General features: G+C 41.8%; 1 protein-coding gene and 1 long non-coding RNA gene across 2 annotated transcripts in view; one reads left to right on the top strand and one right to left on the bottom strand.

The window, feature by feature from the left end:
• LOC113637029 overlaps positions 1–26,221 on the bottom strand; it is a 126,574-nt gene that overhangs the window by 64,159 nt on the left and 36,194 nt on the right. Inside the window, exon 3 of the long non-coding RNA XR_007140018.1 lies at positions 11,989–12,078. This is a non-coding gene — a long non-coding RNA (uncharacterized LOC113637029). The remainder of the gene's footprint in view (positions 1–11,988; positions 12,079–26,221) is intronic.
• Positions 14,079–24,570, top strand: LOC113637024 (myosin heavy chain, fast skeletal muscle-like). The gene is made up of 41 exons (XM_027137426.2): positions 14,079–14,133; positions 14,274–14,336; positions 14,548–14,760; positions 14,861–15,004; positions 15,098–15,254; positions 15,352–15,379; positions 15,480–15,591; positions 15,676–15,768; positions 15,925–15,988; positions 16,145–16,243; positions 16,341–16,444; positions 16,549–16,687; positions 16,795–16,913; positions 17,003–17,152; positions 17,253–17,423; positions 17,524–17,830; positions 18,088–18,161; positions 18,243–18,330; positions 18,445–18,562; positions 18,687–18,810; positions 19,021–19,157; positions 19,285–19,540; positions 19,641–19,883; positions 19,967–20,143; positions 20,281–20,426; positions 20,517–20,607; positions 20,693–21,082; positions 21,176–21,302; positions 21,385–21,503; positions 21,635–21,831; positions 21,937–22,120; positions 22,204–22,369; positions 22,453–22,577; positions 22,662–22,970; positions 23,059–23,262; positions 23,358–23,483; positions 23,564–23,734; positions 23,819–23,923; positions 24,008–24,103; positions 24,189–24,320; positions 24,443–24,570. Exons 3-41 carry the CDS (start codon positions 14,560–14,562, stop codon positions 24,461–24,463), a joined length of 5,814 nt encoding a protein of 1,937 aa, XP_026993227.1. The 5' UTR covers positions 14,079–14,133; positions 14,274–14,336; positions 14,548–14,559; the 3' UTR covers positions 24,464–24,570.

Raw genomic sequence — 26,221 nt, 5'->3', positions numbered from 1 at the left:
GTATGACCAACTGCGATCATTCTTATATCACCTTAAGGATATAATCCCCTTTTTGGAAAGTAATAAATGAATGCATGGATAAATAATTAAATAATTAGAGAGAGAGAGAGAGAGAGAGAGAGAGAGAGAGAGAGAGAGAGAGAGAGAGAGAGAACAATATGTGGAGATTTATGACGTTAACTGGTAGAACGAACAAGTTCCGGCATAGTGGAGTCGGGGGCTGGAGGAGGGTGTTTAGATCGCGGCAGCAGGGAAGCACTAGAGTGGCTCTATGAATGGGAATTTAAATGGACGGGTAATATGGATGTCGTAATCAGATTTTTGGCCTGCCAGAACTAACGCGATGCTTGATTATTTTCATTATGGAATAGGATTGTAGTTATAGTACTGTATTAAATCTGAGCCTATATTTTGACTCACTGAATAAGAATAAGACCAAACGTGTCATGACATTTAAAGTTAGCAATAATACAAAATATAATCAAAATATATTAAAAAAAAAAAAAGTAGTTTCAATAATCAATATAGCTGCAAGCAGTGATAATCAATATAGATGCAAACAGCCCTCACGCGTTTTTTTATCGCTATACGGTGCCTCCCAGAAAACAATGCACGGTGGGCAAGTGCATGAAGGTAAATATCAGTGGACTATTTTATGTTGTTGCTGACCCATTTGGGGACTGTAGGTAAATGAAACCCCACATTTTAGACAAATGGGGGCGCTATTGAGCCACTTAAGAGACACACCTTTTTGTCTACACTTAACAGCCGACAAATGTGATGTATGTGTCAAATTTCAAGTTAATCTAAGCATGCTAAAAGCCTTAAATATGCCTGAAATAAAATTAAACTTTGACATGATGCCATGGCAACGGTGTTTGAGATATCAAAAATCCGTTCGCAATTTCGCATTAGATTGAATAGCATGAATCCTCTAGGAGGAGTATTTAAAAGTATTTAAAAATCCACCTTTGTGACTGACACACCTCGTGGGGCCTGTTGGTGGTGCTATACCCGGGACTCACAATAAGCACATCGATGCGATCGGAATCCTTGGCCGAACTTAGATAGAAAACACTTCCTGTTTCTCTGAATTTGCCATAAATTAGTCGCCTTGCCATGGCAGCACCATTTGAGATATCAAAAATCCCTTTGGAATTTAGCAAGTGCAATGTCTCGGCATCATGTATTTTTTTATTAAAAAAAAAAAAGTATTTAAAAGTTCACCACATGCAACTGTTGTGACTGACACACTTCCTGGTACCTGTTGGTGGCGCTATGTCCGAGATTCGCAATAGGCACATCGATGCGATCGGAATCCTTGGCCAAACATACACACCGCGTGTCATCCCAATAAGACATTTTTTGCTTTAGATATTAGACACTTCCTGTTTCTCTGAATTCGCCATAACGTAGTTGCCTCGCCATGGCAGCACCGTTCAAGATATCAAAAATCCCTTCAGAATTTAGCAAGTGCAATGTCTCGACATCATGTTCAAAACGTTTGATGTCAATCGCATAAATTCCCTAGGAGGAATATTTAAAAGTTCAACGCATGCAATTATAAAACAATCCAAAATGGCCGACTTCCTGTTGGACGGAGCTCAAAGTTTAGAGCACGAAAGTTGTTCGGGTCGATGAGATCTATATGCGTACCAACTCTCGTACATGTGCGTACATAATTGCCCGATCTGTGCACAAATGTTTGTTTTTGCATTACAGGGGGCCCTACAGAGCCCCCGTGCCACGCCCGTATTCCAGCCTTTGCCCGAGCCTAGCGTCGTACGACTCTGACATGTGTGCCAAATTTCAAGAGTATTCGAGCATGTTAAGGGAACCCAATTCGCCAATGTGCGCAAAAAATAAATTAATAAATAAAATTTATAATAATAATAAACCTGAGCAAAAACAATAGGGCTTCGCACCATCGGTGCTCGGGCCCTAATAATAAACCCGAGCATGTTAGGGGTGTGCAAAGCAGCCGGTATTTGTATCGGTATTTGTATTTGTTGAGGGCGGAAAAGTATTTGTATTCGAATAAAATTCAAAATAGGCGTAAAAATCCAGTTTGTTTTTTTTTGCTTTAGACTTCTAATTTGCATTATAGCGCAAGTATTCCTTAATTATATTCATTATAATAATTATGGATATGCAATATTGGTTGATGTTTTTGAACATGTAACAAGGAACATCATTGAAAAGAAAATAACATAACAGCCATTACCTCATCCATGGTTAAACCAACAACTAATAAAATACCACTGTGAACAATTATGAACCCCACCACCACCCGTCCTTGTTGGAGGACGCTGAACAGACAGAAAAAAACAAATAATACTTCAAAGAACTGTTCTTCTTCTGAAAGAACTTCTTTCTAATGCACAAAATTCCAAGAATTAAACTTTATCAAACCCTGACTGGAAGATCTGGCAGAACAAAAGTTGTATTCTATATAATACTAAAAGATACAGCAATTGCTGTCTGCCAAAAAACAGACACAAAGGTATGTATGTATGTATGTTTGTATGTATGTTTTTAAATTTTTTTTTTTTTTTGTTAATGTTTTATGTTAACCATAACTTAACCATATTTAACTTGGAACAAGATATCTTCTAACAACATACCCTCAGTTAAATTTCTCCATGTTGTATTTTGTGAACACAAGCTCCTCCACATGTGAGGGGAGCAGTCTGAAGAGATGTGGGGACACAATATCTCCTGCTGTGCTAAAGATCCTCTCAGAAGAGACACTTGTTGGGGGGCAGGTGAGATATTTCATTGCCACATGAGCCAGGGCTGGCTGTGGCTGCATCATTTTTGACCAGAAGGTCACTGCAGGATCTGAGGTCAGTGATTCAGTGCTGTCCTCAGCTAAGCAGCTCTCAACTATCTTGAGGGAGTTCATAGCACCAGATGAGGCAGATTTGAGTTTTGGTTTAACAAGATTGTGCAATGCCCCCCAAAAGAGGCTTTTCACCCACTGGACTCACTGCCAACTGAGGATGAACTGGCAGCTTCAGGTACCCCAGAAACATCATCCACTTGGAGTTCTGCATCCTCCTCTGCAGCCACATCTGCCTTGAGCCTGTCAAACTCTGATGTACTAAGTAATGACATGGGCAAGTTCTAAAATCGGAGATCCAGTAGGGTGGCTTTAAAGTAATGAGGAGTCATCAAAGACAGCCTGGAAGCGCTGAGCCAACTGAGACTGCAATGTGGTCACCATTTTAAGTGCCTCAGGAAGAGCCTGTACATCCGCATCCAACTTTAAGTTTGTTAATGCAGTCTTGAGAGCCTGCACACAAGGGATAACAGAAGACAGAGAAGCCACAGATAGTGGTTACAAACCCCTCCTTGAACCGCCATCTTATTGTGGTGGAGGGGTTTGCGTGCCTGAATGATCCTAGGAGCTATGTTGTCTGGGGCTTTTTGCCCCTGGTAGGGTCTCCCAAGGCAAACAGGTCCTGGGTGACAGGCCAGACAAAAAGCAGTTCAAAAAACCCTTATGAGTAAAGTCAAACCAAGGTCCATGACGTCACCCGGTAAGGCGCAACCCGGGGCCCCGCCCTGTAGCCAGGCCCGGGGTTGATGCTCGCATGCGAGTGCCTGGTGGCCGGGTCTTGCCCCACGGGGCCCGGCCGGGCTCAGCCCGAAAGAGCGACGTGGGGCCGATCTCCTGTGGGCCCACCACCCGCAGGAGAAACCGTAAGGGGCCGGTACAATGTGGATTGGGTGGCAGTCGAATGTGGATTGGCCTCGGCGACTCAATCCCCAGACACGGAATCTGGCACTAGAGACATGGAATGTCACCTCACTGGGGGGGGAAGGAGCCTGAGCTGGGGCGGGAGGTTGAGAGATACCAACAAGATATTGTTGGGCTCACCTCCACACACAGCTTGGGCTCTGGAATCCAACTCCTTGAGAGTGGCTGGACTCTCTACTACTCTGGAGTTGCCCATGGTGAGAGGCAGCGGGCTGGTGTGGGCTTGCTCATAGCCCCCCAGCTCAGCAACCATGTGTTGGAGTTCACCCCGGTGAACGAGAGGGTCGTTTCCCTGCGCCTTCGGGTCAGGGATAGGTCTCTCATGGTTATTTGTGCTTATGGGCCAAATGGCAGTGTTGAGTACCCGACCTTCTTGGCGTGTCTGGAAGGAGTGCTGGAAAGTGCTCCGACCGGGGACTCCGTCATTCTACTGGGGGACTTCAACGCTCACGTGGGCAATGACAGTGAGACCTTGAAGGGCTGTGATTGGGAGGAACGCCCCCCCCCCCGACCTGAACCCGAGTGTTGTTCTGTTATTGGACTTCTGTGCTAGTCACCCCGGGTGGTTACGGAGGCAAAAACGTTGGAGAAGGACTATCGGGTTGGCCTCGAAGAAATTCTGGCAAACCATCCGGCGCCTCAGGAGGGGGAAGCAGTGCCCTGCTCACACTGTTTACAGTGGGAGTGGGAATCTGCTGACTTCGACTGGGGACATCCTCGGATGGTGGAAGGAATACTTTGAGGTTCTCCTCAACCCCACCGACATGCCAGGGCACTGGAGAGGAGAATTCGGCCGATAGTCGAACCTCGGATTCAGGAGGAACAATGCGGGTTTCGTCCCGGTCGTAGAACACTGGACCATCTCTATACCCTAGCCAGGTTGCTGGAGGGTTCATGGGAGTTTGCCCAACCAGTTCACATGTGTTTTGTGGATCTGGAGAAGGCTTTCGACTGTGTCCCTCGTGGTGACCTGTGGGGGGGTGCTCTGGGAGTATGGGGTCCGGGGCCCTCTGTTAAGGGCTGTCCGGTCCATATATGACCGGAGCAGGAGTTTGGTTCGCATTGCCGGCAGTAAGTCAGACTTGTTCCTGGTGCATGTTGGACTCCGGCAGGGCTGCCCTTTGTCACCGGTCCTGTTCATTACTTATATGGACAGGATTTCTAGGCACAGTATGGGGCCAGAGGGAGTCTGGTTTGGGGACCAGGATTTCGTCTCTGCTTTTTGCAGATGATGTTGTCCTGCTGGCTTCCTCAAACCAGGACCTTCAGCGTGCACTGGGACGGTTTGCAGCCGAGTGTGAAGCGGCGGGGAGAACCTTCAGGTTGGTGGAGAGCTCCTGCCTCAAGTGGAGGAGTTTAAGTATCTTGGGGTCTCGTTTACGAGTGAGGGAATGATGGAGCGAGAGATCGACAGGCGGATTGGTGTATCTTCTGCAGTGATGCGGTCGATATACCGATCTGTTGTAGTGAAGAAAGAGCTGAGCCATAAGGCGAAGCTCTCTATTTACAAGTCGATCTATGTTCCTACCCTCACCTATGGTCATGAGCTTTGGGTCATGACCGAAAGGACGAGATCCCAGATACAGGCGGCTGAAATGAGTTTCCTCCGCAGGGTGGCTGGGCGCTCCCTTAGAGATAGGGTGAGGCGCTCGGTCACTCGGGAGGAGCTCAGAGTAGAGCCGCTGCTCCTCCACATCGAGAGGAGTCAGCTGAGGTGGCTCGGGCATCTGTTTCGGATGCCTCCTGGACGCCTCACTGGGGAGGTGTTCCGGGCATGTCCAACCGGGAGGAGGCCCCGGGCAAGACCTAGGACACGCTGGAGGGACTATGTCTCTCGGCTGGCCTGGGAACGCCTCGGTATTCCCCCGGAAGAGCTGGAGGAAGTGTCTGGGGAGAGGGAAGTCTGGGCACCCCTGCTTAGACTGCTGCCCCCACGACCCGGCCCCGGATAAGCGGTAGAAGAAGAAGAAGAAGAGAAGCCACATCCTCACACACAGTGCGTGTTGCCTCCTCAAATGGTTGTAGTATTTTCACAATGGCCTGCACTAGTTCCCATTGATGGTGTGACATTACACCTCCCAGATCCATCTCTGCACTCATGGTAGTCAGTGGTCGTCTCTGCTCCAACAGCCGCTGTAGCATGTGGAAGGAGGAATTCCACCTGGTTGACACATCATGCACCAAAGTGTTCTTGGGAAGGCCAAGCTCATCCTGGATTTTGTGAAGTTTGTTCACAGCTTTGTTTGATCTGTGTACAAACCCAGTGATCTTGCGAGCAATCAATATCACACTGGTCACTCCCCGGCACTCTTTTAGAGCAGCTGTTACCACTAGGTGTAAGGTGTGAGCCATACACCTAATGTGCACATAGTTACCATCAGCCATTGCCTTAACCATGTTAGTGGCATTATCTGTGACAAAATACTCAACAGAAAATTTCGCTCCAACATCATCTTGCCATTGTTTCACAACGTCCTGGAGGCAGAGGTGGCCATATATATATATGTGTGTGTGTGTGTGTGTGTGTGTGTATATATGAATATATAATTTTGGAGTGTGCTGATGGATATTTGTGTTCATCAGCCACAAGATTGTTACGAAAGGCAGGCACTGATGTAGGTGAGGTAGGGTGGAGTCGGCATTCACATTCATCCCAAAGGTGTTCAGTAGGGATGAGATCAGAAAACAACCGCATATAGCAGGAAAGGTCAGGTGACCCAATAATTTTTGGAAATATAATGTATACCAAGTGTATCACCAAGGCCATATCCCAAACTGTAGGGAGATTCCAGCTCTGTCCTTGAAAACAACTCAAAATTATTATGTTTTACAAAAGACAAAAAGTTTAATTAAATTAAGTACTTTGTGTTTTTTGGGTTGACACAGGGGTGGTTCTAGAATTTCATCTTTAGGGGGGTTTAGCCCTCAGTGAGAATTTAAAACAAGAAGAGTTTTATATTACATATTATATGACAACTCCAGTAATAAGAATAGTGAAATTTCACTGCTTTTGGTTGCCGTCTTTTCGTCTTTCCAACGATTAACGTTATAGATAAAAGCCTCCAGCTCTGACTGCATGTGCACGCTGCGCGTACCTGTGCTTTTCCGTTCAACTAAAGCAGACAGCTGATGACGCACTTTTGAAAGACTATAACACACGCGTGTAAAAGTATGGAATAAAAGCAAAGTAAAAAAAAAAAAACGCTCTTGGATCAAACTGATAAATAATTTTCTTTCCCAGCGACGACATGTCCTGCGTTTTAGCGTAATTTTTATTGTTTATTTATGAAAGTAAAAATTATATTTATAATTTCTAGGTCTAGAACCGCCCCTGGTTGACACAATTCACAACGCATTGGCCAGGAATCCTTTTTGACGCTGATTATTTCAAACATCTCCCTCATATATGGCCATGGGTGTTCAGGAATGTCCTCATTGTTAGTTATTTTAAAATTGGTGACTCCCTCTGAATTAACATTAGCCATTCCTTTTGTAGGCGTGCTTCTCATTGTTAGCTCCTCTATCCTTAGTCTATGTCTAATAGCCAGTAAATAATACAGTACACCAGTCACATGGTGAAAAAGCTGCACAATGATAGGATGATAGGCTGGAAACAGCGCTCAATGAGAAGAAATAATACTAAAAGTAACAAGTCCGTTTTGAAAATTTGCTCGTCCAGATGTCAGAAGTGCAGTGCACAAATTTCCCTTCAATTTTTGAGAAAGCTTCTTTTACTTTTGTTTTCGCATCTTGGTAAAGTTGTGGTATAACTGTGCAAGAGAAATGCCAACGAGATGGTAGTTGGTATCGAGGTGCAACCACATTGAGAAGCTTGCGAAAACCTTTATTCTCCACTACTGAGTAGGGAATCAGGTCAAAGCAAATAATTTCTCCCACTGTGTTTGTTATTTGCTTTGCAGTGGGGTAGTTGGGTGGATAAGCCTGTTTTGCATTAAATGCAGCTAATATAGGTGATTTAAACTGACTTGCAGGGGCAGAACATGGCTGTGATGATGGTTTGGTGCTTGTGGGGGGGTTGGCTGACAGTACCAGTAGAGGATGCTTTAAGTGAATGTGATTATGCATAGCAGATGTTGACAGATGTTTGATATCTCTGCCTCTGCTGATTTGACTTTTGCACACATTACATATCACTTTGGTTTTATCTACAGCACTGACTGTAAAATGCTTCCACACAGAACTTGAGCAAGTTTTTTTTGGCGGGTGGAGGACCAAGAGTTGGCTCAGCAGCAGCCACACTCTTTTCTATTTGGTTGCCCAAATCCATGAGAGGAGTTTCAGCTAATTTAATGAGTGATGGGAAGCTATGCTAAGGTTAATTAGCTTCTATCTTGCTGTCTGCAAAAGACAGAGTAACTTAAACGACGCAACTACACAAGCATTGTTTTAACCTTTTTAACCGAACATTAACATTACTCTGTCAGCCTAATGCTCTGCGGTTAGAGAGGGGAAAATGGGACTAATGTTTGTTGTCTCTTTGATACACTTTTACAGACACATCCAGCTTCAAATTGCCGGCTGAGCTTACACTACGCTCCTAGAGAGGATTGCTTCACCTTTACACTGCCTTCCCTCTCCTGCTGCCTAGGTTTGGAGCATGGACATCTGCGCAAACACCCCTACAGCCCCTTAAGGGAAGGAACTATTTACTTTTTCTCCTTTTTCAGACTTTTTGTTGCACAATCTGAGAAGAAAATAAATCCCCCCCCCCCCCACTGTTTGCTCTAATCCCGTCTCTGTGCCTCTTCTTTCGTGTCCCATCTCTCTAAAAGGCCTACACTGGTGGAGAATGTGAGCATCGGACATGGAAGCAGCTCCTGAACCCTCTGTGGGGCAGGTGCTACAGCAACTACGGGCTACAGCAGGCCAGCCTCCATCAGCACGAGGTGACCCAGAAGCTGGCCAAGAGTGTCAAGAGGGCCACGGAAGAATTACTGGAGCTCTGGCAGGGGGCCCCTCAACGCATCAAATCCTCTCGCTGATCCCGGCCACTACGCTCAGCGCAGGCTAACTAATCTTAGCACCGATGACGACATGGAGGCGTTCCTGGACACCTTCAAGCGTACTGCGGACTGGGACGGCTGGCTTAAGCGAGACTGGGCTGACGCGTTACCCATAATGCGCTGGATCCAGAGAGTGCCCGAGATTATGAGGAAGTAAAGAGAGAATCCTCCGTATGAGCTGACCAGCAACAATGAGATAGCCGCCCTGCCCTTGGACCAATCGATGAGCCCATGCCCACAGAACCAGACCTTAAGGCCCCAATGCAGGCCCAAAAACAATGGCTCAGCGGACCTCCCCCCAGAAGCCAGCGCCGGCCCCCGTTATTCATCCTATTATTGGCATCCCATTTGAATGGTTTGGCATGGACCTCATCGGGCCACTACCAAAGTCGACACGGGGCCATAAATACATCCCGGTTATAGGGGACTATGCCACCCGCTACCCTGAGGCAATCCCACTTCAGAAATCCACCTCCCAGAATGTGTCCAGAGAGCTGCTCCTGCTCTTCAGCAGAGCCGGGATCGGAAAGGACATTCTCAGCAATAAAGGTACGCCATTCATGTCAAAATTAATGATGGATCTGTGTCGGCTGTTGCAGGTCAAACACCTGAGGATGTCTGTCTACCACCTCCAGACAGATGGACTGGTAAAAGGTTTTAACCAAACCCTGAAGTGGCTGCTACAAAAGGTGGTAGACCAGGAAGGATGGAATTGGGACCTCCTCCTTCATTACGTCCTTTTTGCTGTCCGGGAAACGCCCCAGGCGTCCACAGGATTCACCCTGTTCGAACTCCTGTTCGGACGGCCCCCTCGGGGCATGCTGGACATAGCCTGGGAAGCCTGGGAAAACCAACCCTCCCCCTTCTGCAAAGGACGTACACTCGGCCCACCCAGGCTAGGGAACTTTGCACTGGGAAGCAAGTAATGCTACTCGTTCCTAGTGTGGCCTGAAAGTTCCTGGCGAAGTGGCAGTGGCCTCCACACAGATCCCCAAGAGCGTGCCCTAGTAAGGAGGGGAGATCTTACGCCCAGCAGCATGACCTCACAGAGCTCCTGGACCTGTTCGCGAATGTCTTCTCGTCCAGCGCTGGTGCACCATGAGATCAAAACCCCTCTTGGGATGGTGGTCCAACAACAACCATATAGGGTCCTGGAAGCCTGTCGTCACGCTATCGAGGAGGAAGTGGAACGAATGTTGAAGGAGAGGATTATTGAGAAGTCTACCAGCCCATGGTCCAGCCCCATTGTGGTGGTGCCTAAACCAGATGGGTCCATTCGCCTCTGTAATGACTTCTGGAGGATCAACCAGATCTCGGACTTCGACAGCTATCCCCTCCCTCAAGTAGACGACGTGGTGGAACGTCTGGGGAAGGCCCGGTTCATGTCCACCCTCGACCTGACAAAGGACTATTGGCAAGTGGCCCTTGTGCCAGAGGCGAAGCCAAAGATGACCTTCAACACCGCAATGGCAGTACCGGGCCCTTACTTTTGGCCTACATGGGACTCTGGGCACCTTCCAGCGCCTCCGACCCATCCACGCTTTCACTGCTGCTTACCTGGACGATGTGGTAGTCCACTCCTCCACCTGGTCCGACCACCTGTTCCATCTGGGGGAGGTTCTGGGAGCTCTTTGGACAGCTGGTCTTAGCGCAAAAGTGCCATTTGGGCCTGTCCAAGGCCCAGTACCTGGGATATTGCAGGTCAAGGCTGCTAAAGCCCTGGGAGAAAAAAAATCCAAGCCGTGAGAGAATACCCCCGACCCACTTTAAAAAAAAAAACAGGTACGGGCCTTTTTGGAAATGGCAAGCTATTACAGACCCTTTGTGCCAAACTTCTCCTCTTTAGCAGACCCCTTTCAGATCTAATGAGGAAAGGTCAGCTGGACCAGGTGAACTGGATGGACGGCACAGAACGGGCATTCGCAAGAGTTCGATGGGGAAGAACACCCGGTCCTCTTTATCTCCCGGAATCTGACCCACGCCAAGAAAAACTACGCCGCAGTGGAACGAGAAGCCCTGGCGATCAAGTGGGTTGTTGAGGACCTCTGGTACTACCTGGCAGGGCGACACTTCACCCTGGTGGCGGACCATGCCCCTCTGCTTTGGATGGCCAAGGCAATGGACAGACACATCCAGCTGATCCAGGTCTTCAAATTGCCGGCTGAGCCTACACTATGCTCCTGGAGAAGACTCACATTTACACTGCCCCCACCCCCCTGCAGATATTTTGTGCCTGGACGTCTGGCCAAACACCCCTACAGCCCCTTAAAGGAAGGAACTATTTACCTTTTCTCATTTTTCTGACTTTTTGCTGCACTAAACTGAGAAGAAAATAAATACCAACCCACTGTTTACTCTAATGCCATCTCTGTGCCTCTTTTTCTGTGTCCCATCTCTCTAAGAGAGTTCAGAGACTCTGTTCGTCATGCTCATCCAGCGAAGCATATGCAAATCAGGTTACTCCTGAACCGAGGTTCTACTGTATGTATGTGTGTGTGTGTGTGTGTGTGTGTGTGTGTGTGTGTGTGTGTGTGTGTGTGTGTGTGTATAGATATACAATTAATTTAGAGAGTGATTTAAAGGATCTGCAATTTGCAGAGCATTTGCAAGCATAACCTGATACTGGCAGAGACTGAGCAAAGAAGGCCAATCAAGCGCTGCTTGATGCCAGACAGCATGTAGCAATGCTGCACTTTTAACACCAGACTCTCTAATGTATAATGATTATCTCAATTCATTCCCAGTCTAGTTTACTCTGTTTAAATGGAATTTTTACTGAATTATGTACAGGATCTATATTCAGTGAAGCTACACTACACTTTCATCCTGTTTCAATAGTCATTTGCTACAGATAAAAAGGACTTGATTCTCAAACAGAATTCAAATAAATCCAACACTATGTTGCTGTATGTTACTTTCTTGCTACAAAATTAATATTCTTAGAGTTACAGAGAGGTATTTTCTAGAACATAGGTGGTAATATTTACCATAAAAATAACTATAAAATATATTTGGAAGAAAAAGAGAACAGAATATTAAAATGTCCATGGAACATAAAAAAATTGTATCTTATTATGTATTATTATATATTATAATCAAGTCAATTTCAGTATATTAATAATCAATAAAGTTCCTTTTTTTAAGAGTATGTCTTAAGAAAATTTATATATTTTATTACAGAAAAAAAATGTTAGCACTTACCTGTTGAGGTGCTGAAAAGGTGTTTCCAATGGTACTTTTATGGTACCATTTGAAGAGACGGAGTATTGCATCCATGTTCGGAACCAATAGCTATAAAAAAAACAGCAGCACAAATAGAATTACATTATGTAGCTTCCTGTTAAATTTCATACCAACAAATAAAGCAAAGATTTTTAAACGAACAGAGAACGAGTTTCAGGTACAACATGTATTCACAGTGCTTTGGACTAACTAAATCCGGACAAAAAATAAATAAAATAAAAAGCTGCATGAATCTAAAAATAAATAAGGTTGACACTGAGTGATACCACAGCCTGCAGGGTAAAGGAGAGTAAATATTAAGACAGGCATTTAGGATGGTCATTTGTAGCCTACTGAGTCATCAGAAAAACATTTCACTTACAAAACTATTGCCCAATGATCTCTACGCACCACTATTTCAATATTAAAAAGCAAGATCTTTTAAACTAGCTGGTCCATACTTTCAAAAAAAAAAAAAAAAAGCCCGTTACAATTCATTATATAAATGTAGGTACATTTATATTTTAAAATATTTACATGTTTTCAGTTTTTAAAATATGATTTTTCTTAAAACAAATTTTATGTTATGCAAATAACTAAAAAGGAACAATTATCAATTATGACAAAGGCAACAACATTAGCCAGTGTTTGCAATAATGGTGGTATAAACCTCGCACATAATTTATAGTTAGATAATATAACTGACCATAAAGTGCATATAAAGACCATAAAAACAATAGCTGTTACTCTGAAACCGAAATCCCCAAATTACAGTACACTGAATTCACCAAAATCAAGGTAAATTTAAAGTCAAAAAGCACTTACTCAGAGACTTCCAGAGGGCATCTGGAAAAGTTTTAGGGAGTCTGGATAAACTCTTTTATGCACACTTCAGAAGGGGCCTAAAATTCTTGAGTCTTGAGTCAACAGCTGATATGGTTTCTATATCTGCATTAAATCCTTATAAGAAGGTTATGCTAAGATAGTGTTTCAGAAAATACATTTATGGATCTAGTTTATCACAGGCAACAACCTCTGAACTTTTAAAGCATAGTAATTATCTGCCAAGGGTGTATTAACTTTCATTTAATACTACATTACAATATGGTTTTGGAAGCAGATCTTTGGATTTCTGTGTATTTGTTATTTCACTCTCCAACATAGTGAGGGGAATTGGCAACTCACTCATAGGAGTAAATGTTGTGTATAAAGCAATTAGTGAAGATCAATGAATGAAAATTTTGTACTTTCTAGCGCTTTGTTTGCATGTGTGTACTTGCACAAATACTGATAAATTTCTGCATCTGTAGACAACATAGAATACGGAGGTGGAAAATCTTATAAAATTTTACTTTGCTTCTGTTTTTAGACCTGGAACATGGAATTGAATTTTTCTGGCAGTCTATAAAGGACACATGATATTGCCAGCTTCCTGAGAAGACTGATGCTTATGGTAAAAATATTTGTAACATGAAAGGTTGCTGTGTCCCTGCAACAGAACACCAGTGATAATCCTGACATGGCTTCCTTCGGTGCCAAAATCATTAAAAAGCATACTCTTCTTGTGACCTCAGAATTATTTTAACATAGAATAGAAGTTAGAATAAAAGATAGAATAAAAACTAAAAATAATGATTCAAATACCTCATAGACATCCTAGATTGTTGGCCATTCAAAGATTCAAAACAAATGTAGAAACTGATTTAAACAAAATCAGGTCAAAGAAAACAATTATTTCTCAAATATTACCAATTTAAAAAACGAAGACATGCAACAGCTCTTGCTAAGAGGACTATTATATAAATATATAAAGTTTTAACCAACTTAAAAGTAATGACAACAATGGAAAATTATATTAACAGATTTAATCAAAATCAGGTCAAATAAAACAATTATTTCTCAAATATTAACAATTTAACAAAGACATGCAACAGCCCTTGCTAAGAGGATTAATATTTCATAATATAATATGATACACAAACACGCATGTCCACTTAGGGAAGAATACATCATGGCTGAATATATGACCAAACTTGGTTGGTTGGTTCTGCTGAGTGAACATAAATATATCACTATATAAGACTGCCCCTCAAGGTCTGAGTCTACCTCAAGCACCCTGCAAAGGTGAGGAATTATGTCTGTCTTAAACATTATTAATCAAAATTTAGCACAATGTGTTTTTACAGTTCTTTAAAAATTTCCCATAATGTTTATTATTCAAATGTAATTTTTAGACTACCTATAAACCCTCATACTTTTTACAGTGTCCAACGAACGCCATTCCTGTGCTGCCCTTACTTTTTTTGATAATTAGGTAATCATCTAAGGTAAGTCACTGCAAATACCGTGTACATGAGAATCATATTAAGGCTTCTTCTGAAAGTTTGGCAATATTTAATTAAAAGTATCATAAAATTCCATTTAATTTCAGGGTTTAATTATGTTGTATATTTATTACACTGTGGTTTAGTACAGATATAAGTTTCATTAAGCACCTCAAGTTAGCATGTTTATCTGAATCATGGTTTGACTCCACAGTAACACACCACCATGGGAGATGGAGAAATGGAGTGTTTCGGCCCGGCGGCCATCTACCTCCGGAAACCGGAAAGGGAAAGGATTGAGTCTCAGAACAAGCCTTTTGATGCCAAAACAGCATATTTTGTGGTCGATGCAGCTGAGATGTACCTCAAAGGTACACTGAAAAGTAAAGAGGGTGGCAAAGCCACAGTCGATACTGAGAGTGGAAAAGTGAGTGAAAAGATAAACACATCTAATAGTGTCTCAAATCTAGCAAATTGCCGAACATAACAAAGCGTTATAATGTGTTTAACCAACTGCTATTTTATAGACTGTCACAGTTAAGGAAGATGAAATCTTTCCAATGAATCCTCCGAAGTATGACAAAATTGAGGACATGGCCATGATGACCCACCTCAATGAACCTGCTGTGCTATATAACCTCAAAGAGCGTTATGCAGCATGGATGATCTATGTAAGAATCACCTAGAATATAAAAGTCATAAGAGAGAGAGAGTGTGCTGAATAAATAAATGAAAAAAATTAATTTAATTTGACTCTCCTTCAGACCTACTCTGGGTTGTTCTGCGTTACTGTGAACCCCTACAAGTGGCTCCCAGTGTATGATGAAAAAGTTGTTTCTGGATACAGAGGAAAGAAGAGGATTGAAGCCCCACCTCACATCTTCTCCATCTCTGATAACGCCTATCAGTTCATGCTCACTGGTATGACACTGCTCATATTTCTTTCTGCACCTGTATGAATAGTCGTGCACAAAAAAACTGAATACAAAATGTATAATAAAATGTATTACACCTTTAGATCGTGAGAACCAGTCAGTCCTGATTACGTAAGTTAAAATCTTGAATTTAAATTCTGCAAGATGGATATGAAGACTAATACTCGTATTGAAAGATAATTTACAATGTGTTCATCTGTTCCACCCCCAGTGGAGAATCTGGTGCAGGAAAGACTGTAAACACAAAACGTGTCATTCAGTACTTTGCAATGGTTGGCATGACTGGAAAAAAGGCAGCAGAGCCTGTTGCTGGCAAAATACAGGTAAATAGATATGTAAAGTATGTACTGATTTATAAGAGAATCAGACCTCAGACTCCTCAATAAAATACCTGCCATCATCACTAGGGGTCACTAGAAGACCAAATTGTTGCAGCAAACCCACTGCTGGAGGCTTATGGTAATGCCAAGACCGTGAGAAATGACAACTCCTCTCGTTTTGTAAGTAGAAGCATATATAAAATACATGGAGGAAAAATCACACATGAACACACACATATGAAATATCACACACACACACACACACACACACACACACACACACACACACACACACACACACACACACGCACTCATGTGTTTTTGTTAAATGTACAGGGTAAATTCATCAGAATTCACTTTGGCCAAACTGGCAAGCTGGCCTCAGCTGATATTGAAACATGTAAGTATTAGCATCCTGTATATGTACGAAATGAGACTGAAATATCATGGCAAAGAAAGTGTTAGTTACCTTACTACTATCTGACATGTGATTACACATTTAAGGGTTTATATAATAAATGTGAAACACTACTTAACATAATAAATTTTTTAACAGATCTGCTGGAAAAGTCAAGAGTCACTTTCCAGCTATCTGCTGAAAGAAGCTACCACATTTTCTATCAGCTCATGACTGGACACAAACCAGAGCTGCTTGGTAGGAAATCTATGTAGACATCAATGTTTTCCAAGATACTATTGAATTAGTTTGAAGAACAAATTTGCATGTAAAACATTACATTTTCCTTTTACAGAGGCACTGCTCATCACCACCAACCCCTATGATTACCCTATGGTCAGTATGGGTGAAATCACTGTCAAGAGCATCAATGATGTGGAGGAGTTCATTGCCACAGATGTAGGAAGACATTAATTAATTGTTCTAATTTCATAAAAGTAATGTTTTTGTTAGTTTCAAAGAAAAAAAATGCACATGGCTAATCTGTACTTGTCATCATACAGACGGCCATTGACATCCTTGGTTTCAACGCTGATGAGAAATTTAACATCTACAAGCTGACTGGTGCTGTGATGCATCATGGTAGTATGAAGTTCAAGCAGAAGCAGAGGGAGGAGCAGGCTGAACCTGATGGCACTGAGGGTACATACTGTATAACATCACCAATATGTCCCTAGTCTGTCAATATATAAAGTACTGTATGTGTTACATTCCTAATTATCAAGACAATCTTTTTCACTTTTAATCAGTCGCTGATAAAATCTCCTACCTTCTGGGCCTGAACTCAGCTGACTTGCTGAAAGCTTTGTGCTACCCCAGAGTGAAAGTCGGAAATGAGTTTGTGACCAAAGGCCAGACTGTTCCTCAGGTAATGTGTCATTATTCAGCATGAAAAAAACAGAATAAAAAATTTAAGTTATGTCCAAATGACTAAACCTCCATGTATAATATTTTAAGGTTTACAATAACACAATGGCCCTCTGCAAGTCCATCTATGAGAAAATGTTCTTGTGGATGGTCGTCCGTATCAATGAGATGCTGGACACAAAGCAACAAAGACAGTCCTACATTGGTGTGCTGGACATCGCTGGATTTGAGATCTTTGATGTAAATAAGTGTTATCCTTTATGATGCATGTTCTACAGTTGTTGTTGTTTTTTTGTTGCAAAAATGCAATAGTGTTTAACATATTGATTTACTACATTAGTACAACAGCTTGGAGCAGCTCTGCATTAACTTCACAAATGAGAAACTGCAACAGTTTTTTAACCACCACATGTTCGTTCTGGAACAAGAGGAGTACAAGAAAGAAGGCATTGAGTGGGCGTTCATTGACTTTGGGATGGACTTGGCTTCCTGCATTGAGCTTATTGAGAAGGTAAATTATTTCAGTGAGGTACATTAAAAACAAATGCTAACCATCCAATACTGTCATACTTGTCATCTGAATACGTAACAAAAATAAATGCTGCCAACAGCCAATGGGTATCTTCTCCATCCTTGAAGAGGAATGCATGTTCCCCAAGGCTACAGACACTTCTTTTAAGAACAAACTGCATGACCAGCACCTTGGCAAATGCAATGCCTTCCAAAAGCCAAAGCCTGCCAAAGGCAAAGCTGAGGCCCACTTCTCCCTGGTGCACTATGCCGGCACTGTGGACTACAACATTACTGGCTGGCTGGACAAGAACAAGGATCCACTGAACGACTCTGTTGTGCAGCTGTACCAGAAGTCTTCAAACAAACTTCTGTCCTTATTGTATGTTGGTCATGCTGCTGGTGATGGTAAGTTTAAGAGCTGATATATTTTAAAAGTTTTATCTTTTAACTTTTATTTAGTTTAAGAGATGGTAGGACCAGTCAAGCAGTGCTGGTAGCAGTTGCAAGGTGCAGTGTGAGGGGTGATAAGAGATTTAAATATATAAAACAAAAGATAGCAATCAATTAACTGCAACTCTGTAATGTGTAACTCTGTGACACAATCAACCTAAAACACTTCTATAACTCTGTTACACATTACACTGTAACTCTGTAATGTGCAGCTGATGCTGGTGGTGGAAAGAAAGGTGGCAAGAAGAAGGGTGGTTCCTTCCAGACAGTGTCTGCTCTCTTTAGGGTAAGTACCCCAGCTAATTGGTTGTGATTACACAGCGTGTAAATTATGTATTAACATGTTTGTCATGTGGGACTTCTACAGGAGAACTTGGGCAAGCTGATGACCAACTTGAGGAGCACTCATCCTCACTTTGTGCGTTGCTTGATTCCTAATGAGTCTAAGACACCTGGTGGGTATCATTACTTTCGTAAATTTTTAATTAATAAATAAATTACTAATCTTACGTATGTCTTTGACTGTAAAACCTGTTACTAATACGGTACCATGACATTGGACATGATAGGTCTGATGGAGAATTTCCTGGTCATCCACCAGTTGAGGTGTAATGGTGTGCTAGAGGGTATCAGAATCTGTAGAAAGGGATTCCCCAGCAGGATCCTCTATGGTGACTTCAAGCAGAGGTGATTGGAATTACAAAAAAGATTTATATTAATGGTAGAACAACTGAATATAACTTTTGCTTATATACATTTTTGTGGAAGAAATGAAAATGTGGGTCCAATATGCATTTCGAAATACTTTCAGATACAAAGTCTTGAATGCCAGTGTCATCCCAGAGGGACAGTTCATTGACAACAAGAAAGCTTCAGAGAAACTCTTAGGCTCCATTGACGTGGATCATACACAGTACAAGTTTGGACACACCAAGGTGTGTAGTTTTGTAAGAACTAAAGAATTAATGTTGGTACTGAAATGACTTTTGCCCCAGAAAAATGCAACTCAACATTGCATTGCAAAATAACATTTAAATTATACAAGACCTAGTACAAATGATAACAGATCAATTATAAAGGTCATTATGCATAAACATTGCTGTATTTTCTCTGATATATTTTTTGCATTCTTCCTGATAATTCAGGTGTTCTTCAAAGCCGGTCTTTTGGGTACTCTTGAGGAGATGCGAGATGAAAAACTCGCAAGTCTGGTGACCATGACTCAGGCTTTGTGTCGTGGCTACCTCATGAGGAGGGAGTTTGTCAAGATGATGGAGAGGAGGTATATACAGTACAGTTTGATTAAAATGATTTTTGCATTCAAATTAAATCACATGCAGTATTTCATTCTTTCTACACACATTAATAAAGACACACATGATAAAAATAGAATTGAACTCAAATTCCAGGGAATCCATATATTCCATCCAATACAACATCCGCTCATTCATGAACGTGAAACACTGGCCATGGATGAAGCTCTACTTCAAGATCAAGCCTCTTCTCAAGACCGCAGAGACTGAGAAGGAAATGGCTGCAATGAAGGAGAACTATGAGAAAATGAAGGAGGATTTGACAAAGGCACTCGCCAAGAAAAAGGATCTTGAGGAGAAAATGGTGTCTCTGCTACAGGAGAAAAATGACCTGCAACTTCAAGTTGCTTCTGTAAGTATTTTGAACAGTTTTGGTCAATTAAAAAATAAATACATAGATAAATAAATAAACAGATATATGAATTAAAACATTAAATTAATTAAAATAACAGGAAAGCGAGAGCCTTTCAGACGCAGAGGAAAGGTGTGAGGGGCTCATCAAGAGCAAGATCCAACTTGAAGCCAAGCTTAAAGAGACAAATGAGAGACTGGAGGACGAGGAGGAAATCAATGCCGAGTTGACTGCCAAGAAGAGGAAACTGGAGGATGAGTGCTCTGAGCTGAAGAAGGACATTGATGACCTAGAGCTCACCTTGGCCAAAGTGGAAAAGGAGAAACATGCCACTGAGAACAAGGTTGAATTTAATTAAAGGAAGCAATGTTAGTTTTATAATAAGCATTTAAACAGACAACTTATTATTATAATGCTCTTTCACAGGTCAAGAACCTCACTGAGGAAATGGCCTCTCAGGATGAGAGCATTGCAAAGCTGACTAAAGAGAAGAAAGCCCTCCAAGAGGCACACCAGCAGACTCTGGATGATCTGCAGGCAGAAGAAGACAAAGTCAACACTCTGACCAAATCAAAGACCAAGCTTGAGCAACAAGTCGATGATGTAAGACATGAAAAGTTTATATACATATACATATATATACACACATATATATATATATACACACACACACACACACAAATATTGTATAAGTTTGTTATAGATTAATGTGTTAAAATGTAACATTCCCACATACATAGCTTGAGGGTTCGCTTGAACAAGAAAAGAAACTCCGTATGGACCTTGAGAGAGCCAAGAGAAAGCTTGAGGGTGACTTAAAACTGGCCCAAGAGTCCATAATGGACCTTGAGAATGACAAGCAGCAGTCAGACGAGAAGATCAAAAAGTAAGCGTGTCTAAAGAAACAATACAACAAACACAAAATGCTTGATAAAATATTTGCATCATGTTTATTCATCCTGTTTTAACAAAACAGGAAGGACTTTGAAATAAGTCAACTTCTGAGCAAGATTGAAGATGAACAGTCACTGGGTGCTCAACTTCAGAAGAAGATCAAAGAGCTCCAGGTAATAATGAGATTTATACATATTTAGAGTAACCTGTGCAGGCAAGGCCAATCATTCAGATAAGAAAAAAAATTTTACATCTTAGGCAAGAATTGAAGAGCTGGAGGAGGAAATTGAGGCTGAGCGTGCAGCTCGGGCTAAAGTTGAGAAGCAGAGAGCTGATCTCTCCAGGGAACTTGAGGAGATCAGTGAGAGGCTCGAGGAAGCTGGAGGTGCCACTGCTGCTCAGATTGAGATGAACAAGAAGCGCGAGGCCGAGTTCCAGAAACTGCGCCGTGATCTGGAAGAGTCCACTCTGCAGCATGAAGCCACAGCTGCTGCCCTCCGCAAGAAACAAGCTGACAGTGTTGCAGAGCTTGGAGAACAGATCGACAACCTTCAGCGTGTCAAGCAGAAGCTGGAGAAGGAAAAGAGTGAATACAAAATGGAGATAGATGACCTTTCAAGTAACATGGAAGCTGTGGCAAAATCAAAGGTTTCAAAATGGACTTTACTTCTAGCAGCCAAAGTATTAGATAAAGTGCACTGATACAAAATACTAAAAAACAGTTTGCCCATTATGCTTCAGGCTAACCTAGAAAAGATGTGCCGCACCCTTGAGGACCAACTGAGTGAACTCAAGACCAAGAACGATGAGAATGTTCGCCAACTGAACGACATTAATACACAGAAAGCAAGACTTCAGACTGAAAATGGTGATTATTTTAAATCTGTATTCAAAATCAGTCAAATTATTGATGTTTATCCCAAACCTAACGTGACTGTTTTTGGTGACAGGGGAACTTAGCCGTCAAATGGAAGAGAAAGATGCACTTGTTTCCCAGCTCACAAGAGGAAAACAAGCTTACACTCAGCAGATTGAAGAACTCAAGAGAATCACTGAGGAGGAAGTGAAGGTAAATAAATAATAATAAAAAAACAAATGAAACAATTCTGTTAACTCTGTTATTGTCCACATGGTAGTGAGCTTAGAACAATCAGAATGAATGATCAAACTTGCAAACTGATAATAAAACTTTACTATTAGGCCAAGAATGCCCTGGCTCATGCTGTCCAATCAGCCCGTCATGACTGTGATCTGCTCAGAGAGCAGTTTGAGGAAGAACAGGAAGCCAAGGCTGAGCTTCAGCGTGGAATGTCTAAGGCCAACAGTGAAGTGGCTCAGTGGAGAACCAAATACGAGACAGATGCCATTCAACGTACAGAGGAGCTTGAGGAGTCCAAGTAAAATCACAAAAACACACAATGACAAACAGCTGTGATTGAAAGTAAAATAAATTTCACATCATAACTAAATTTGCAAAATATTACTGATTCACCTCTCTATAGGAAAAAGCTTGCTCAGCGTCTACAAGAGGCAGAGGAATCCATTGAAGCTGTTAACTCAAAGTGTGCTTCTCTGGAGAAGACCAAGCAGAGACTGCAGGGTGAGGTGGAGGACCTCATGCTCGACGTTGAGAGAGCCAATTCCCTGGCCGCAAGTCTTGACAAAAAGCAGAGGAACTTTGATAAGGTCTAGCATCTATCACCTGAAAGTGGTGCCCTAATCAAAGTGACATACAGTTGTCATAACATAACTGTCTTTCACACTTTCAGGTCTTGGCAGAATGGAAACAGAAGTATGAAGAAGGACAGGCTGAACTGGAAGGAGCTCAGAAAGAGGCTCGCTCTCTCAGCACTGAGCTGTTTAAGATGAAGAACTCATATGAGGAAGCACTTGACCATCTGGAGACACTCAAACGAGAAAATAAGAATCTCCAGCGTATGTTAAAAGGAAATTCACATGTAAATCTGGTGTACCCTTAAATGTAAACAAACAAACATTAAATCGTCTCTTTTCTGTAGAGGAGATCTCTGACCTGACTGAACAGATTGGAGAGACTGGAAAGACCATTCATGAGCTAGAGAAGGCAAAGAAGACAGTGGAAACTGAAAAATCAGAAATCCAGACTGCTCTTGAAGAAGCTGAGGTAACTTTCCATAATTACAACTAATTGAAACAACGTAAAACTGGATCTGGATTATAATAATCAACATTCAACATATTTTTCAAGGGTACACTTGAACATGAAGAATCCAAGATCCTTCGTATCCAGCTTGAGCTCAACCAGGTTAAAAGCGAAATTGACAGGAAACTGGCTGAGAAGGATGAGGAGATGGAGCAGATTAAGAGAAACAGCCAGAGGGTGATCGAGTCCATGCAGACCACTCTTGACTCTGAGGTTAGGAGCAGGAATGATGCTTTGAGAGTCAAGAAGAAGATGGAGGGAGATCTTAATGAAATGGAAATTCAACTCAGCCATGCCAACCGCCAGGCTGCTGAGGCCCAAAAACAGCTCAGGAATGTCCAAGGACAGCTCAAGGTCTACAATAACTTTTAAATGTGTATTAAATAAAGGATTACAATTGTTCCCATGATAGTTCTCAAAGTGATAACTGTTTTCACACTAGGATGCCCAACTGCACCTTGATGATGCTGTCAGAGGACAGGAAGACATGAAGGAGCAAGTGGCCATGGTAGAGCGCAGGAATACCCTGATGCTGGCAGAGATTGAGGAACTGAGAGCTGCACTGGAGCAGACCGAAAGAGGCCGCAAAGTGGCTGAACAGGAGCTGGTTGATGCAAGTGAACGTGTGTCACTGCTGCACTCTCAAGTATGACTAGCTATTTTGGCCATTGCCCCTAGATTTATCTTTGACATTTTGTAACAAAATGGTTTAATGACAACTTGTTACCCCCCTTTTGAAAGAATACCAGTCTGATCAACACCAAGAAGAAGCTCGAGGCTGATCTGGTGCAGGTCCAAGGTGAGGTGGATGACACCATCCAGGAGGCCAGAAACGCTGAAGAAAAGGCCAAGAAAGCCATCACAGATGTGAGTGTTTAATTCAGTTGAAATTGTACCACTGTGATTAACAGTTAACCAAAAAACTAAATTCTGGACATGGGAAACAGGCTGCCATGATGGCTGAAGAGCTGAAGAAAGAGCAGGACACCAGTGCACATCTGGAGAGGATGAAGAAAAACCTTGAGGTTACCGTCAAGGATCTGCAGCATCGTTTGGATGAAGCTGAAAACCTTGCCATGAAGGGTGGAAAGAAGCAGCTCCAGAAACTGGAATCTAGGGTTTGTTGCAGTTTTTGAATATGGAACGCAACTTGCAAATTTTTTAACTATAAGGGTCTTCTACAAATGAAATATCTCTTTTAGGTGCGTGAACTGGAGACCGAGGTTGAATCTGAGCAGAGACGTAGTGCTGAATCCGTTAAAGGAGTCCGTAAATATGAGAGAAGAGTGAAGGAACTCACCTACCAGGTACAAAGAATGCTTGACAATATGTGGTCCATCTGAAAAAAAAAATAACCCAAGAAAATCCTAAATAAATGTAAACTATTGCAGACTGAGGAGGATAAGAAGAATGTCAACAGACTGCAGGATCTTGTGGACAAACTGCAGCTGAAAGTGAAGGCCTACAAAAGACAGGCTGAGGAAGCTGTAAGTTTGCCACTATGCACTGATATGCATGCTGATGTTGTACTTAAAACAACAACACTGAAGTGGATGATGATGTTGATCACAGGAGGAGCATGCCAACACTCACATGTCCAGGCTCAGGAAAGTGCAGCACGAGATGGAGGAGGCTCAAGAACGTGCTGACATTGCCGAGTCCCAGGTCAACAAGCTGAGAGTCAAGAGCAGAGACGCTGGAAAGGTATTTCATTAGATCATTCAAATATAATTTCAAATATTTTCAAATAATATCATTCTGTATACATAAAAGCCTAGATGGAAGCACACAAAAATAAAAATATAACCCATGTTTTCTTTTTTTAGAGCAAGGAGGCAGCTGAATAAAGAGTGATCAGAAGACAAGACAAAAAAAACAAATCATATAATATAATGCAGTTCTTTTTGTCATTGCTTCAACTACATATTCAATAAATGCTGTACACTGCATATAATTCAGTTTCAGTGACTTTATTCAATTCAAATAGACTACTTCAAACATTCTGAAATGCAGCCTTCAAGAAACAATTATTTTGTATATGCTGAATACATTTGGGATTGTGATCCAACGATGAAAATGATATAATAGATCAGCTTTCACTTGAAGGAAAAACCATTATGAAGGCCATGTCCTGACAATTAAAACTAATGTATTAACAATCAAATGCAGAACAGGTAAGCCAAAAAAAAAAAAACAAGTCCATGATCACCAAGAGCCTCCACAAGGAAGGGTGAAGGTGTCACAATCCACCTTTTGAAAAAGACAGCAGAAAAATAGAGGCCATACCACAAGATGCAAAGCACACATCGGCTCCAGAACACCAGATTAGACAAAAGCTCTAAAACCAAGATTAATTATTACCAAATTTATGTTAATTACATCTAGAGAAAGAAAAATACAAATATATCCTTGCCCAAAACCTGATTAAGAGTGCCCAAAAAAAAAGCCATTGCTTTGAAAGTTTGTGTACAGAAAACCCATCATATTGGGTGGGCAAATTAAAGCAAGGAGTTAAACAACCCAATTAAAAAATATGTGGAGAGAATTATTAAGAATAATAAAATGATCACCTGATCCACCCTGAAAGTCATGCCCAATTCCCCAAATCCAGGACATATTTTAAGTATGTATGGGATCAGCAGCAGGACATCACGAACCGTCGCTAAACAAAGGGTCCGTGACCATGATAAAAATTTAAAATCATCTGGCTAGACGACAATGTGTGACCCAGAAATGTGGTAGACACTCAGATCTTATACTCAATAGATATTTAAAGTAAAAACCCCAGTTAAACTACAACGAAGGAAAACAATACAAAATGCTTGAGCAAGATTTGTCCTGGGTTTTTCTTGACTCCAATGAACGCGAAGTACTTCATGTATTTTGTCACTGGTACTCTGGAATAAACTTGTTCTTCATTAATATCTTCACGCTCATCTTTTTTATTTTCTTACACAATATACGAAAATAAAACAGTATTCCAATAAAAACTGTTATATTTGAGGTCTAAAAATTAATGCTTTTCTTGTACCCTGCAGAAAAGGCCAACATAAAGCTGCTTGACCAATTTCTATATCTGTATTTATTCCCGATAAAAGCATAGCATCCTTAATATTTTCAACTTGGTGCCAGTGTAACTCAGGAGCTTCAGCAAATACAGCTAAATGTAAACCTATACTGAAACTTTAACTTGATTCCCTGCAAAACAAGAATAGAGCAATAAAATAGCGATAAAGCCATTTCTCATAAAACTATAATACTGAATTATGCTTTTTTTATGCAGGAAATAAGACAATGTAATAATTGTGTAACCATGAAAAACAACGTCACTATAATATTATATATAATTTTTTTTTTGCTTCCTGAGAAATGTCACAGAAACTCAAGAAAGAAAATTCAATTACCTCATACCTGAACTTCAAATTAGATATGTTTCATAATTTAAGTAAACAAAATGTGTCTGATGTGTGCCTGTCGAGGATGTGTGCCTACTGAGAAACTGAGGATTGCCTGGGTGGAGCAATGGAATAACGTGATGCTGGCAGAGACTGAGGAAATGAGGCCAAACAGGGGCTGCTTAATTCCAAACAGCATGTGGCAATAAT

This window comes from Tachysurus fulvidraco, chromosome 2 (assembly GCF_022655615.1).
Source record: "Tachysurus fulvidraco isolate hzauxx_2018 chromosome 2, HZAU_PFXX_2.0, whole genome shotgun sequence".
In the NCBI taxonomy this organism is placed as follows: domain Eukaryota; kingdom Metazoa; phylum Chordata; class Actinopteri; order Siluriformes; family Bagridae; genus Tachysurus; species Tachysurus fulvidraco.
Note: the sequence above shows the minus strand (reverse complement) of the source record. Positions and strands in the feature narration are given on the sequence as shown.

Coding starts and splice junctions, on each gene's coding strand:
- LOC113637024 (XM_027137426.2), top strand. CDS start 14,560: ATGGGAGATGGAGAAATGGAGTGTTTCGGCCCGGCGGCCATCTACCTC. Junction 18,331..18,444: donor TAATGAGTCTAAGACACCTG/GTGGGTATCATT, acceptor TGGACATGATAG/GTCTGATGGAGAATTTCCTG. Junction 20,144..20,280: donor TTGAGCAACAAGTCGATGAT/GTAAGACATGAA, acceptor CCACATACATAG/CTTGAGGGTTCGCTTGAACA.